The sequence below is a fragment of the Carassius auratus genome, chromosome 35, assembly GCF_003368295.1.
Source record: "Carassius auratus strain Wakin chromosome 35, ASM336829v1, whole genome shotgun sequence".
Lineage (NCBI taxonomy): Eukaryota > Metazoa > Chordata > Actinopteri > Cypriniformes > Cyprinidae > Carassius > Carassius auratus.
Genome location: NC_039277.1, coordinates 8,745,474 through 8,760,924, shown reverse-complemented (window position 1 = coordinate 8,760,924; position 15,451 = coordinate 8,745,474). Strand labels below are relative to the sequence as shown.

The 15,451-nt window shown below is 36.1% G+C and overlaps 1 protein-coding gene across 1 annotated transcript; it reads left to right on the top strand.

The window, feature by feature from the left end:
- Nucleotides 1-1,029: 1,029 nt before the first annotated feature.
- On the top strand, nucleotides 1,030-12,945 carry LOC113054283 (BCL2/adenovirus E1B 19 kDa protein-interacting protein 3-like). Its single transcript, XM_026219718.1, has 6 exons — nucleotides 1,030-1,199; nucleotides 6,820-7,039; nucleotides 8,024-8,096; nucleotides 8,206-8,303; nucleotides 9,108-9,257; nucleotides 9,770-12,945. The coding sequence occupies exons 1-6, from the start codon at nucleotides 1,121-1,123 to the stop codon at nucleotides 9,816-9,818; spliced, it is 669 nt and encodes a 222-aa protein (XP_026075503.1). The 5' UTR covers nucleotides 1,030-1,120; the 3' UTR covers nucleotides 9,819-12,945.
- The last annotated feature ends 2,506 nt before the right edge of the window (nucleotides 12,946-15,451 follow it).

Sequence of the window (15,451 nt, the reverse complement as noted above, 5' to 3'; positions counted from 1 at the left end):
CGTCTAGTGCCCCCTTCCTCGAATCTTACCCTGGAGGTCCAATGCACCGCAGTGTTTAACTCCAACCTGATCAAAGTCACCTGTCTGGGATTATCTAATGATCCCAAAGACATTAATTGGCATTGATTAGCATGCTCAGGTGTGTTTGATTAGGGTTAGAGCTAAACTCTGCAGGAAAGTGGATCTCGAGGTCCAGATTTGAGGATCCCTGGTCTAGTGTGTGCTTTCAGAGGATTATAAATCTAAAAATCAGTTGAACTGTCTTGTCTGTGATCTCCCATGGTTTTTAAAATCGTCTAGTGTGCGGCAAGCCTAAGCCATTTCACTTGAATATTTATATTTATGTCAGAATTTGTCAAATGAAAATGACAAAAAAGTGCTGGCGGTGGTTGGCATTTTTATTTAAAGAGTTAAGTATAGTTATTAAATTAATGCATTCAGCAGACGCTTTTATCCAAAATGACTTGCAGTGCATTCAGGCTAACAATTTTTACCTATCATGTGTTCCCAGGGAATCGAACCCCCAACCTTGCACTTGATATTGTAATGCGATACGAATTGAGCTACAGGAACACTTATTAGTAGCTTAAAGATATGTTCTAAACTAGTGCAATTAGCAACAATTGCAGTATATACTAAGAACCGTTGATATCCGAACCACAGATGCATACAAAAATCAATGGGTAAAATTTGCAATTTGTTAGGGGGAAAATCACTATATTGACTAGTCATTCTAATGGAAAATTATAATGAGCAAAAATAATACACACATCTAATGGAAACTAGCTAATGGAATTAAAAAAAAAGATGGTGGTTATTACTGCATGACTTTCAAGTAATGAAAAAGTATAGGCAACAACGATAGATGCTAGTTTAAGAAATCAATGTTAAATGGGCTTGCCATACGACATATTAGTTTATTGAGAAAGAGTCCATTAAGTAATGTTGGTGTCTTTGTTATCATTTTAGGCAGGAAATCTGTGCTCCCATAACCGCCTTGAGGTCAGCCACAAAGGCGGTTATTAGCGAATTTAAAAGCCACCCCCTTCACAGAGCGTCCGATTAGAGATCGGGCTCTGTCACGCGTGAGCGCGCAGCGCTTGTTCATGCACTCATTCTTATGCAAGCCGCCCAACACAGAGCCACGATGTCCGACGCTGCTGCTCCAGCAGACAACAACGGGGAGCCTGCATTAAACGGTATGTACAGCCGGAGCCCCTCGCTGTATTGTTCTGACATCTATCAAATCTGTTCGAGAAGCCTTTAGCTTGTCTGTATTGGTGATTTTGATACGTTTAATTATTTCGTTTAATGTATTTTTTTTAGTTGCAGCAACATTTCTGTGACATATAGAGGGCGGGGTTTGCGGGAATAAAATTGCGTCATGTTTATTGACAAGCCTTTTGTCCAATAGCTTTTGAGCTTGTGTGAGGAGGCGTGTTTTAAAAAGTGATTGACTTTAATCCAAGCCAATAGTGTGGTTAAACGTTTTTAGTAGGCTGGCCAAAGCCGATGTCAACAAGGCGAGAACTAGAGCAACTCGATAATGGAGATTTTGGATGCTTGAAAAAACATGTTTTAATTCGTTTAATAAATATGTAACGCATACATTTGTTTCTCCGGTGTGTTTATTAGAAGTGGCTCAAGGAAAAAGTGTTTTGTTCATATTTGTTTGAGATGTAACGCATGATATGTGGCAGCAAATAAGGTTTTCGTGTGAGCTGCGAGGTTGCAAACAAACTGGTTTCTTTATTGGCTTCTGACCTCTTCGATTTAACAACTAAATTAGTATTGAATTCAATAAGTAGACTAAACCCAGTTTGAAATGCACTCAAAAATAACTTGCATCCGAAAAAGTCGTAGCCTACCCTTTTAGCCAGACCATAAACAAAGAGTTCATTATTATCATACAGTATGTGTGGATTTGCTAAAAATATTACCATTTTAAAATCCATATCAGTTCATTTGTCATTAAATATAGCCTACAATTTTCAATTATCTAAATATTAAGACCACTATTTTTGTGCAGTGTTAAACAACTATGAGTGAGCTCACAGCCCCAGTTCAGGACGACACTTCATAAATTCTACTATGATAAAGGCTTGAGTCCTGAAGAGTAATTAGTAGTGATCCAGATTATTAGTAAATTTTTATATATTGGCCTTCTCAATGTACCAAATACATCATTTCCGATTTTGTCATTCGACAATATATCGACAATAAATCATAAATCGGTGAGTGTTGATTGGCAGTATATATACGAATCAGCTCACGTCTGCTCCGCGATTCCGTCAAATGGTTCCGAACAGAACCGATGCGCGGGACTCGATCAAGCGGACAGAAGAAGCAGTGAAAGGTTGCAGCATCACTGACCTGTTCAGGGCTTCGAGAGCAGGTCAGTTTAATCTGTTAATGTGCTAGATAGTTTTGTCTGTGTTAACCTAGTTGAGTATTAAACTTGTTGGCTATAAGTAGCACCCCATTATTGTCATAATTCAGGATACTGTGCTAAAGGACATCAATATCGATAATAAAGTTACATAAAAAAATAAAAAAAAATGATCAAAGACAGATATTCACATGGATTTATTGTACAGGGAGGGGCTAGAGCACACAGCAGCACAAAAAATAATGAGTCCGAGCCTAATAATTCAATAGTGACTTTTTCAACAAATAAATTGTACTCATGTTGACATTTTGGCCCTTTAGAAATTGGGTTTTAATACACTATCAGTCAAACGGTTTTTATCAGTAAGATTTAAAAAAATTTTTTTTGTTTTTAAAGAAATATCTTTTGCTCACCACAAGACTGCATTTGTTTGATCCAATAAACAGCAATATTTTGAAATTGTATTATTTAAAATGACTGCTTTCTATTTGAATATATTTAAAAATGTATTTTTTTTTCTTGTGATTTCCGAAATGTTCAGCATTATTTATTTCTCCAGTCTTCAGTGTCACATGATCCTTCAGAAATCATTGTGATATGCTGATTTGCTGCTCAAAAAAACAAAACAAAAAAAACACGTATTATTTTAATTATTATTTTAATAATAATTATTATTATATTGACTTTTTTTCAGGATTCTTTAATGAATAGACATTTCAGAAGAACAGAATTTAATAGAAATTCTTAAATAGAAATCTTTTGTAACATTATAAATGCCTTTATTACCTTTGATCAACAAACAAATAAATAAAATTAAAATAAAATTAGTACAAATAAATACATTAAAATATATAATAATAATTCTGACTCCAAGCTTTTGGTATAGTGCATAATGTTACAAAAGCTTTTTATTTCAGATAAATGCTGCTCTTTGGATGTTTCTATTCATCAAAAAATCCTGATGTACTCAACTGTTTTAAATATTATTATTATTATAATTATTATTATTATTATTATTAATAACAACAAATATGTTTCTTGAACAGCAAATGAGCATATAAGAATGATTTCTGAGGATCATGTTACACTGAAGTCTGCAGTAATGATGCTGAAAATTCAGCTTCTTGATCACAGAAATCAATTACATTTTAAAATGTATTCAATGAAAGGCAGTGATTTTAAACAGTAAAAATATTTCACAATATTACTGCTCTTGCTGTACTTTGTATCACATAAATGCAGGCTTGGTGAGCAGAAGAGACTTCTTTAAAAACATTACAAATTCTACTGTTCAAAAACGGTAGTATATACTTGTATGTAATATAGGTGTATCTATATTATAAACTGTTTAAAATATGAATCTGTGATACTAAAATAACACTTATTGATAGCTGCACAATGGCTTTTCACACTGTGCATAACCCTGGTATAAGGCCATTGTATTTCCTCAATGAATTCTGTGGCCAGTTTTTCATTCACTAGATGTTGAAAATATCATCAACAGCACCACAGTCCAGTTATCTCATAAAACTCTAGGTTTCACACAGATGAGGCAGAACTTGGCCAGATCTCAGTGCAGTGATGTGATGGCCACAGTTTTCTCAGTCACTATAGTGAAGAAACTGCCTAGAGAAAGTGAAATGACATCTTAATGTTGGCCAGGCTCTTTTAGTGTAACAGATGGGCAAATGTGGGCTCAGTTTACAGTGTTTGTTTAACAATTTGGATGTGCCTGGCGGTGTACAAGACATGATGACTGCTAGCTGGAGGACGTGTGAAGAGACTCTGCCCACAGCCAAAGATCTAACCGGATGAATCTCTCAAAACCAGTCAAGAACACGCCCGGTCATATTTCTTCAAGAAAATCAAAAGAATGGATGGACAAACAGAACGAGCACGTGCATTTTTAGTTTTTAACTTGTTTTACTTAAAGCTCTTCTGGATTTGTTCTGAATAAAAAAATGTGGTTTGGTAATAAAAAGTTAAACGTAAATTAAGGCTTTTAAATATAATGTTAATTAGCTATAATTACTTTTCTGTTCAGATATAAAAAATAATAATAATATGTTACTGGTCAATTGTCTATATATAATTTATAATTAATATAATTTATATTTTATTTGTGTATATATGTATGTGTGTATGTTTTATATATTTTTTTGTATTATTGTTTAAAGAATTTGCATATGCGCGAGAGTATTATTATTATTATTATTATTATTATTGTTACTATTATTATTTCTCAGAATTTTCCTTAAAGAAAAGTCAAATCTAAATGTACATTTTAAGTTTGTGTTTTGTACGTTTAGTTTAGTTTAAATAATTTAATTATTTTTTTCCGGCAGAGACACTTTCAATTATTCAAAGTTGACAGTAAATGTAATATAATATAATATAATATAATATAATATCAATTAAATACATTTAAACAGCACACCCATTTACAATATTTAATTTTATAATAATCAGATTTGCCATCACAGGAATAAATGACATAAAAAAGAGGCTTCCTTAAAAAAAAAAAAAAAAAAAATATTACCGATCCCAAAATTTATTATTTCTACAACAATACAGTGTTATATTGAATATGTAATCATAATCATATTTTAAATGACTGAAAATACCAATATTTGTCTACCACAGATCTTCCTGTATCGGAGCCACACAGTGATCACTTTATAGCAGTGATGCTTTAATGTTTCATAAATGAGACTCTCTCATACTATTATCTAATTTTGATCTCTATATATTTCCCGATGACAGCTAAAGTAATGTTCCACTGTTGGCCAGAATGTTCAGCTTGCAGCACTGTTTGTGTCAGTGGATTGAGACAAAGGTCAGCCGAATTCACACGGACATGTCACATGATCCGTGTTTGCTCAATCCAAGGATGTTATGTTGACCTTCTTTTGTCTTCCTCTTTTTGTTTTCCTGGAAGTGGCTCACGAGGCATTCGGTTTATACTTAGTTCATGGTTGTTCAGCAGCGTGCGCTGGTTAAGCCGGAGGTAAACCGAGGACTGACCACGCAATAACACAGACTTTTCTGATGAGACAGCACTGCAGATGTGGGTGAGAGGGGAACACGGGAATCTTAACCGTGCTCTTCCCTGACTCGTGGATGAAAGGGAGTCTGTGTGTTTGTGTTGATCAGGCCATGCGCTCAGGGAGTGTGTCCCTGCTCAGACTCACATAGAGCACGCGGCGGTCAGGTCAGGTGTGACTCCATAATATCAGTGAGCTCAATAAGTCTGAGAGGGAGGCATTTACTGTCCTTTCACCACACAGTTAAGAGAAGTTAAACCAGACCACCAACCATTTCTGTCACCGTCTCGGTTCATACAGTGGTGGATACAGTGGATGCAAAATCATTTCCAAGTCACATTTCGCTCTAAAATCTGATATTTTGTAAAGAAAATTAAGTGTGCTTTTATGACTTTTTTTTTTAGATTTATTTGCATGCAGTATTTATTATTTTATTTAGACTGTCAGATTGTATTTACTATAATCCATAAACAACCTGACATTTTGTTTTTATAATTTATATCAATGTTGATCAAAAAAGTATATTATTTTGTGCATTACCTTTAAAAAAATACAGTAATAAACATTTATAGTGTGAAATATTATTTCAGTTTGAAATGACTCTTTTCTATTTGAATATATAAAAAAAAAATATTTATTTCTGTGATGCAAAGTTGATTTTCAGCATCATTATTCCAGTCTTCAGTGTCACATGATCACATGAAATCATTCTGATAGGCAGCGTTGCTGCTTAATAAAAATGTCTCAATATTATCAATGTTGAAAACGTTTAAATGTTTTGCTTATTATTTTTGTGGAAACCGTGGTGTGCCTTTTTCAGGATGCTTTGATGCATAGAAAGTTTAGAGAAAATAATTTGTTTGAAATAGAAATCTTTTGTCCCCTACATGACTTTTCAGAGTTTGATCACTTTAGTAGCAAATATTGAAATAAACACGGTGACCTTTAATAAAATAAAATAAACTGATAAAAAATAATTTTTATTTAAAAATGACAACAATAGGCCAATCCCATAGGACATGTTCTTGCTCTTTGATGTTTGTCCCGAGTCAGATGGGCGTCTTTGGTCATTACATAATGACTTTTTTCTTTTTATTCATTGTCTATTACTGTAAGCACCATACAATAAATACTATACAATGTAAATAATATATTGCTACTTTTTTTTTTTGCATTACAATAATGAAAATGTAGGTATGATCAAAGTATGATTTCTTAATTCCTTTTAAAGTCTTTTGAATCAAAATATTAGGTTCTGTGTGATTGGTAAAACAAAAACATTTAATTAACAATAAAATAAAATAATGAAATGTTATGATCTTGATTTTAAATGTTATAAGCTTTAATGTATATGCTTTGTTGTGATTGTTTTATGATCTTGTTTAGGGTCATGGGTAGAGCTGGAGATGAACAGAAATGCCGCCTCTCTCTCTTCCTCCAGCCCCTCAGTGCCGCCCCCTCTAGCCCAGCTAGTAGAGGAGGATGTTGGGATTGTGGGGGGGCTTGAACATGTTCCCTCATCATCTTCCATCCACAATGGAGACATGGAAAAAATCCTGTTAGATGCCCAGCATGAATCCAGCCGCAGTAACTCCTCATGCGACAGGTAGACACCATGTTTAATGTCATATTAATGCCACAAAATAAAAATTCTCTCATTATGCGCTCACCCTAGGTTCACAGCTTGAGTTCAATGACCTCATAGATGATGAGCAGGAGTATAAACATCCACACCAAATCACACGAGGTGTCACTGACCTCATGCTGATAGGATACGCCCATAATAACTCTTTCTCACTCAAACTCATTGAGTCACATGATTCTGATGTTTACTGTAGGAATACAGTGTTTCTCTCTCATATGGACACAGACTAATGCTCTCTCAAACACTGCATAGTTCACACAAAAATGAAAACTTATTCGTTCCTAACCTGTATGACTTTCTTTGAACTGTGAAACACAAAAGGAGATGTTTAGCATAATGTGCAAGCTGCTTTTTTCCATAAAATGAAAGCGATCGGTCATTCATGCTGCCCTAAAAGGACAAAATAGCAACAGATTTTCATAAAATCGTCTGTTGAAGTCAAACGAAAGCTTTGTGTGAGGAATAGAATGATATTTAAGCCATTTTAATGACAATTCTTAAAGGGATAGATCAGCTAAAAATTACTAAAAATTACAATTACCTCACAATTTACCCACCCTCAAGCCATCCTAGATATATGAATATGACTTTCTCCTTTCCGACGAAATACATTTGGGAGTTATATTTAAAAATGTTTGGGCTTTTCCAAGCTTCATCATTGCGTGGAATGTGTGGTAATATTCATAGTCCAATAGAAGTCCAATAAACTGCGTCCATCCATCATAAAAAAAGCGCCCCACATGGCTCTGGGGGATAATAAAGACATTTTGAAGCAAATCGATGTGTTTTTGAATTCACAAATTTTTATGTTTAAAACTTTATAAACCATAATCTCTAGCTTTTGCTAACTGTTGTAAGCACGTTCACACACAAGACAGTGGCGTTCCTGTAGGACATAAGCATAGAGCAAGCTCTGCAGATTAACATAACTGCTCACTCCCACAGCCCTCCTCGACCTCACAGTCCTCAGGATGAAGGCCAGATCATTTTCGACGTGGACGTGAGGAGGGACAGTCAGGTACTTCCTCTTGAGAACGTTATGGATCATCTAATTTATGGAAAGAGCTCTGGCTTCTCTTCATTACCTGTCTGAGGTTGTGTTTGGGTGTGTGTCTGTGTCCACTCAGGAGGAAGTGATGGAGAAGATCAGAGATGATGACATCTTAATGAAGGATTCAGACCGGGTGGCAGACTGGTCAAGTAGGCCAGAGAATATTCCGCCTAAGTAAGCACCAGTGAGGACTCGCATACATATTTGTAACTTTTGCACTTAAAAAAAAATATATATATATTATTTAAGATTTAGTACATCCAGTTAACCCAGTTAATGAGAAATTATGTCTTGACAACGAGCTTGCTAGGTTTTTTTGTTGTTTGTTTATTCTTTTCCGGTTATAGGGGTTTTTTTTGTTTGTTTTGTTTTTTACTGTAATAACCCTTGTATACACAGATATTTCCACAAACCATGATCAAGCAGAGATCTTTTTCAAGCATCAGTCAAAAGCTAGTGATCTAATTAATGTTTGTCTAAATAGACGGCATCTTGATTTTATATGCTCTACATATGTTGCAACTTTCACTCTCGTACAAGCAGCTAATAGCACTGTGTGTTAATAGCTGATTCAGACATTAGCATGTTGCTAAGCTAACACTTCAAAACAATAATGAGCACTCTGTCAAGGTCACTTGTGTGCAGCAAATGAATCTCACTAACCGTCAGCATTAGCATGTCGCTAGGCTAACACTTGAAAACACATGAGCACAAAAACACAGACACAAATGCTGAGTGAAATTATGTATGTATTATGCCTTTTAGTAAGTTTTACTAAATTGTATCATGATAGGACAGTATGTTGACAGGAAATGAAGTGGGAGATGTGTCCTAACAAGTAATGTATGTAGATAGTGAGCTCACTAGGTTTTGTGTTGCACCTGTAGTGTTCTGAGTTTTTGTTTTTTTTGGCTGGAGTCAAAGTCTGCAGGCAGTGAGATGCTGTTGTGGTGATGGGTGGGTTTATCTTTCTGACAGGGAGTTTCATTTCCGGCACCCGCGGCGTTCAGTGACTCTCAGCATGAGGAAGACAGGAGCCATGAAGGACGGAGGCATCTTCTCTGCGGAGTTCCTCAAAGTGTTCATCCCCTCACTGCTTCTGTCCCACATCCTGGTCCTGGGTCTCGGGTAGATACACCTTAAAACACAAACACACTTGTAACTTGGTGTTGCACAAAGCTAGCAGATTGAAGCTTTCAGATGTTTAAAGTTCTATTTTTTAGTTCGTGTCTGAGAGCTGTTTATAGGCATGCCTAACATCTAGTTGGTGGTCACCTGTTTGTACACTAAAGGTGCGGCCAAATTTTTTACAATTTGGGTGGTAAAATGGGTCCATTATTTATTGTCAAGAATGTAGCGAAGTATGAAGCACCACTCACACAGAAGTCACTTTCAAAGCAAGCCGTTTCTGCTAACTCAAAACCGTTGTGAAGTTTGCTCTGGGAAATCTTTAGCAATTTCGAAATGGCTTGGATTCCTGTTTGCAGAAAATTTGCATAACATGAGTAAATGTTACCGCACCTTAACAGCATTCATATTACACCACCGAGACAATTCATACACCCCTGATTACTATGTAGCTTAACAACAGTGTGATCTTCTGCATATGAAGTTTCTGACACTTTCATTTTCTAAAACAGGGTCTACATTGGGAAAAGACTGACAACTGCCTCTGCAAGCTCCATTTGAACACCGATCTGATCGAGTGCCTCAGGCGTGACACGGGTGGATTAGGGAGAAGGTGGCAGTTTTTATGAAGAAGCCTCTGCTGCCCTTTCTGCTCCTTTACTCTTTTCAGCCACCTTTCTTCCCTTTTTTAGTGGTTCCTTTATTTAACCTTTCCAGGTTGAGAAGCATCAGGCCCTCTTTTTTCCTCGTTTATAATTTTCTGTTTCTCTTTTCCAGTTCTGAATGTTCTAACACCCCCTTTGAGTTAATTTTGGAAGTTTTTGCTTGAAACCAAATGTGCACACACTAGCTCTGCCCTAGCTAGATTCAGCTAGGAGGTAAAAAGCATCCCGTTTCGGTCCAGTCACCTGACCCAACAGTGGGCCACTCCCAGGTGATGAAGAATCCCCCTGGTTTTCACCCTCAAAATGGGAACAACCGAAATATATTGAATTTTGAAGTTATTTGAGCATGCCTGAGTGCTAGCTAAGATTTTATTTATTACTACAAATGCTACCAATTTTAGTTATTTTATTATGGACTTGGAAGTGTTTTTGGAAAGATAGGGCTCTCCGTAGACCCCAAACTCTTCTGGTAAAGACAAAAAAAATAATAGCTGAGGCATGATAAACATTTATGACTTTATCAAATGCAATTTTATACCAACTTTTCCAAAATCTTTTACACAACTTTTTTAAATACTTCATCTCATAAACCTAGATAAAAACAGTCTGGTGGGGTTGATGGATCTCTGAATGAAATAAGTGATTATTTTACCTGTCCTTGTTTCTATGTGTTTGTTGTGTCGTTTTGTTAGTTTTCTTCACGTACATATCAGGACCTAGTGATTTCTCACTAGTGTCTACCTACTTTTCAGCGCCACACAGTTTATAATTGGCATTCAGAGCTGAAAGGATCTTGCTAACAAGAACAGTGGCTTTAGTGTTTTGCCATGCAGTAATGGCTGGGTCAGACTTTCTGGAATTTTGTTAAACATTTCCATACTTCCCAGTCTCTTATTAATTTATGTCATTTCAGAGCTGTTAGTTTGAGGACAACTGTGCAAGATAAATTTGTATCTCCAATTTATAGAAATAATATATATATTCTGTCATTATTTCCTCAACTTCATGTTGTTCCAAAAAATACATTCTTTTAGTTGTAGATCACAAAAGAAGAAGCTTTGAACAGTGTCTGTTCTGCTCTTTTCTGATCTATGAAGGTTCGTTGAGATAAACTGGAAAAGGGCCGCTTGGATTTCTTTAGAATATCTCCATATACAAAAGGTTGAATAATGATGGCAGAATTAAAATTCTTGTTTGAGCTACTATCCAGGCACACTTAGTCATAGTCACGCACATTTAGTAAACCCGTATAACTCCAGCACAACAGGTGACTTGTGTTTTTCCAGGACATCCCAGCGCCCATCGTTGGGAGCTGAATTTGTGTATTAAACCCTAAAGTGAATTCTCATCAAGTCTAGTAGAGTTTTGCCTTGTTTTTTAAGTGTATTTTGGATGTGAACATTTTTTCATTGGTCTTCATTGTCTACCTGAGGATCCACTTCTCCTCGAACACAGCTGCCAAAACTAACTCTTATGAACTTTGTGCCTCATTTCCTTCATTATTGATAAGGCGTCCTGTTATCACTTCCTGTCATTTGTTGTTTTGCATCTTCTTGGTGAGCATAACTTTAGGGAAGTTCCTCATATGCTTTTTTTTTTTTTTTTTTTTCTGGCAATCAAGGTACAGTAAACTAGAAGAGAAGGCACAGATAGTTATTTTATTTGTGTTGGCAGTTGGAAAGAAGTTCTTCTGACTGGGATGCAATGATGAAAGGAATTGTGATTTTATTGATTTGACAAACCTTTTATTTTCTCCCCTGCTGGAAAAAGTTTTAAAATTAAAAGAACAATCTGCATTTTTTTGTTGTGTTGAAATAATGCATTTTATTTGTGTTTGATTTCATTATACATGATATTGATGATTTCTTGAAATCTTGAAAATATTGTACCACACATACATACTATTTTTTTTATCTTTTTTTTTTCAAAAGGAATTTCTCTCTATCATCATCTATGGTTTAATAATGCTATTATCATTTATCAATCAACAATATTGTTCCTCTGTGTCATTATCGTTATATTCAAATATATAATTATAGTTTACATTTTTTAACTAATATTATTACAGTAATCGGTCTAGTTGATAACCATTAATCAGAGGTCACTTCCAAACTAAGCTTTATTCAAGCTAACCATTTTTGATTCTCAGAACATTCTGGGAATTGTAGTTTTTGGTTCCCAGAACGTTCCCTGTTGGTTATCAAGGAAAGTTGTCTTAACATAAATAGAACGTTCCCCTTTAGGTCAGGGGGAAGTTCCCTGCACATTCTCAGTAGGTTCCAGGAACGTTCCCCTAACCTAACGGGAACATTCTATTTACGTTTCAAACCAACAGTGAACGTTCCCAGCACATTTTCCAAACATCTTCCAAACCTACTATATATCCTGGTGTACGTCAGTAATGATCCAGCACCACCGATGCCGGTAGAGTTAAAGGTTTACTCCACCCCCAAAATGCTAATTTTATCATTAATCCCTTACCTCCATGTCATTCCAAACCTGTAAAAGTTTCGTTCGTCTTCGGAAACAAAATTTAAGATATTTTTGGATAAAAACCAGGAGACTTGTGACTGTCCCACAGACTGCCAAATTAGTTACATTGTCAAGGTTGTTTTTGTAAAGTGCATTTGACTTGACACATGTCCGAATAGTAAGCTTCACTTCCTGTCTCATGAGATACCTTCATCTGATCGATTTTTGATGGCAGCATCTATCATTCACTTCCTTTGATATCCCACAATCCTGTTCCATCCCGTGACGGTTAAGCATACAGCAGCATACAGGAAAATAAATGTACACTATTATTATAATTTTTGATAACTTAAACTTACCTTATTATTCTTGTATATTCAGAATCACCGTTTGTCCAGTGGTAAAAGTGCAAACAGTAGCTCTGCTTCTTTTCCCAGGTTCAGCAAATTCGGTTATAGTTTATTGCTAAAGTTTAAGATTACTGATTTCATGAAGACTCTTCACATGTTTATTTCTCTCCTGATTAAACTGCTCTTTGTTTTGTCAGGTTGCATACTTAGTTAAAAATCTATCTCTTTTATTTGTCAAATGTATGTTCTTCACTTCACTTCTTTGCTATTGAAATGACTGGATTTTGGCAGGGACCATTTGACAAACAATGTTAAATGTGACCTAATTTAAAGACCTGCTGTTAGTAAGAAGAATTGTAAAACAAATCCTACAAGGTATTTTGTAGCACAGCTGACCACACTGTGGCCTGATTCTTGTCTCTGTTTGTGGACATTTCCCACCAAATCCGACCCATCTGCTCAAAATATATTATTATTTTAGACTTGGCTGATAAAGGTAAATCAAGAACCACATTTTACATGTTTATTAACGGAACTGTTAGTTTTACCTTTAAAAACTTAATGTAGTGCACCTTTAGCAGTCATTTTTATTATTTCAATAAAATGATACTTTTATTGTTCTTAGTCAAGCATCATTACTGTTGCTCATAGTCTCTTTGGGCTTGGACCAGAATGTAACCACCCAGCAATGCTAGCAACCACTCAGAACACAGAATTAGATCTCCAGAGCTGGGAACGTCTGGGAATTCAACCTGAGGTGAGAACTTCTCCGGCTCTACAGTTTGCACACCGAGCCATGTTGTTGAAACTAGTGAGATGATTAGTTTGGAGCCAGACTGCACCAGAGACAGATAGATAAATCATCAACCATTTGTAATATTACACACAACTCTCAGTTATCATGATCTCACTGCATTCCCCCCATCAGTATGGATCCATTTCTCATTGACATGTTAGGGTTAACCAAACAAATCTTGTCCTGAACATAAGTTAAGACCATTCTGGCAACCGTCCGGCCCACCTTAAATCTGACTCATGCTTCGTTGTACAATCTCATATGAAATGCATATCATATTTGTGCTCTGTCGCTGTCTCTGTCTGAGATAATGTGAATTTTAATCAGTTATTTAGGCTTCTTGTGGTAAAATCACGAAGGGTTGAATGAGTGCCACTCTGCTAGTTATGAAGAACAGTTATATGCTATTTGTAGCTGAAATGCTTAAGCTCTTCTTTGATTGGTTCACAATGCAGAAAAGCTTTTACCACTGAATCAATTTCCTCCATTGATTTGTGTGAAATTCTGCACCCCGAGCTAAGAGGCTGCAACCAGTTATACCGACACTAAACGCCTAAATTGCCTTTGTGAGTTCATTTGGTTTAACTTAATTAATATTAACCCAGTTTAGTCTAAAGCGATACACGACTGCCCTCTAGTGGCGCAGATGGGACATTAAGGGTGTGCCTCATTCTGACTCAACATGGAGTGGAAAACGACATCATCCGCCTTCCAAAATGTTGTGGTATGTGTTTATGGATACAGTTGCCTACAACTAACCCCACCCCATCCCACCCCCACCCACCAACACACACACAGCTTGCCCCTGGTAGGTCTCTCAAAGCTTTTAAATAACACTGCAGAAATCAAATGATTGATGAGTCAGCAGTTGCTGCAACCTGCAGGGCGTTTCATATTGTGCACAGATGCAAATCAGATCAGAAAACAGTGGATGGGTTCAATTCAGTGACATCGGCATGAATCTTAATGCATGTTGTTTTGACATGATTAACTGCATCTCTTTTTTTTATCTAAGTGTGTCATATTCACACAGATAGTATAACCCAGTATCCGAGGTTAAATGTAATTTAAAATAATTATGTAGCTTGTCACATGTATTGACTTTGTTTGTAAATTTCAGTTCTTTGAAATATTTTTTTCCTTTAAAATAATAGGTTATAAAACTGGAGATCCTGTGAGTTTTGTATTTCAGTTTGATTAGTCTATGCCTCCCAGTAACCCAATGCAACCGCATAGGATGTAGTGGGAGGAGCTGTGGTTGAATTTCCCGTCTTGTGATTGGCTGAAACAGGTGTTCTGAGGTACAGTCAATGTATACATGCTTGTGTGTGTGTGTATGTGTGTGTGTGTGTGTGTGTGTGTGTGCGTGTGTGTGTGTTGTGCTCCAAAACAAAACAATGTCTCCTGTTAACTAGAGAAGTTGCTTGGAAAGGTCTGTTGATCTTTTGTTCCTTTTGTGGCACAAACTGTTTTTCTCACTTTCTCCCCCTCAATCCATCAGCCTGTAAAGACAGTAGCTAATGCAGGAACTCTTTTGAGCGGGTAAGGGCACATGTTGTTATGGAAACTGAGCTTTTGGAGCTATTATTGTGAGGCTGCCTTGGTGAAGCAAGCAGAATAGCGAGTCTCCAATGAGTGAGTGACTGCCATCGAAATGTTCCACCGCCCAGTATTACTTATGCAGCAAAAATTGCTATATGAGAAAAGAATGCCCAAAGCATCTTGGCTTTTTTACTTTGAATACAGCGCGGGAAAAAAATGTTCGATTCCCCAACGCGTGACTCTTTCTTTTTAATTAATCTATTTAATGGTTCTTCCTATTAATGGATCGTTCCGAGAAGAATGACGTCAGTCGTTTTTTTTTTTTTTTTTTTTTTTTTTTTTGATTTAATCAAATCGATCAGTGCAATG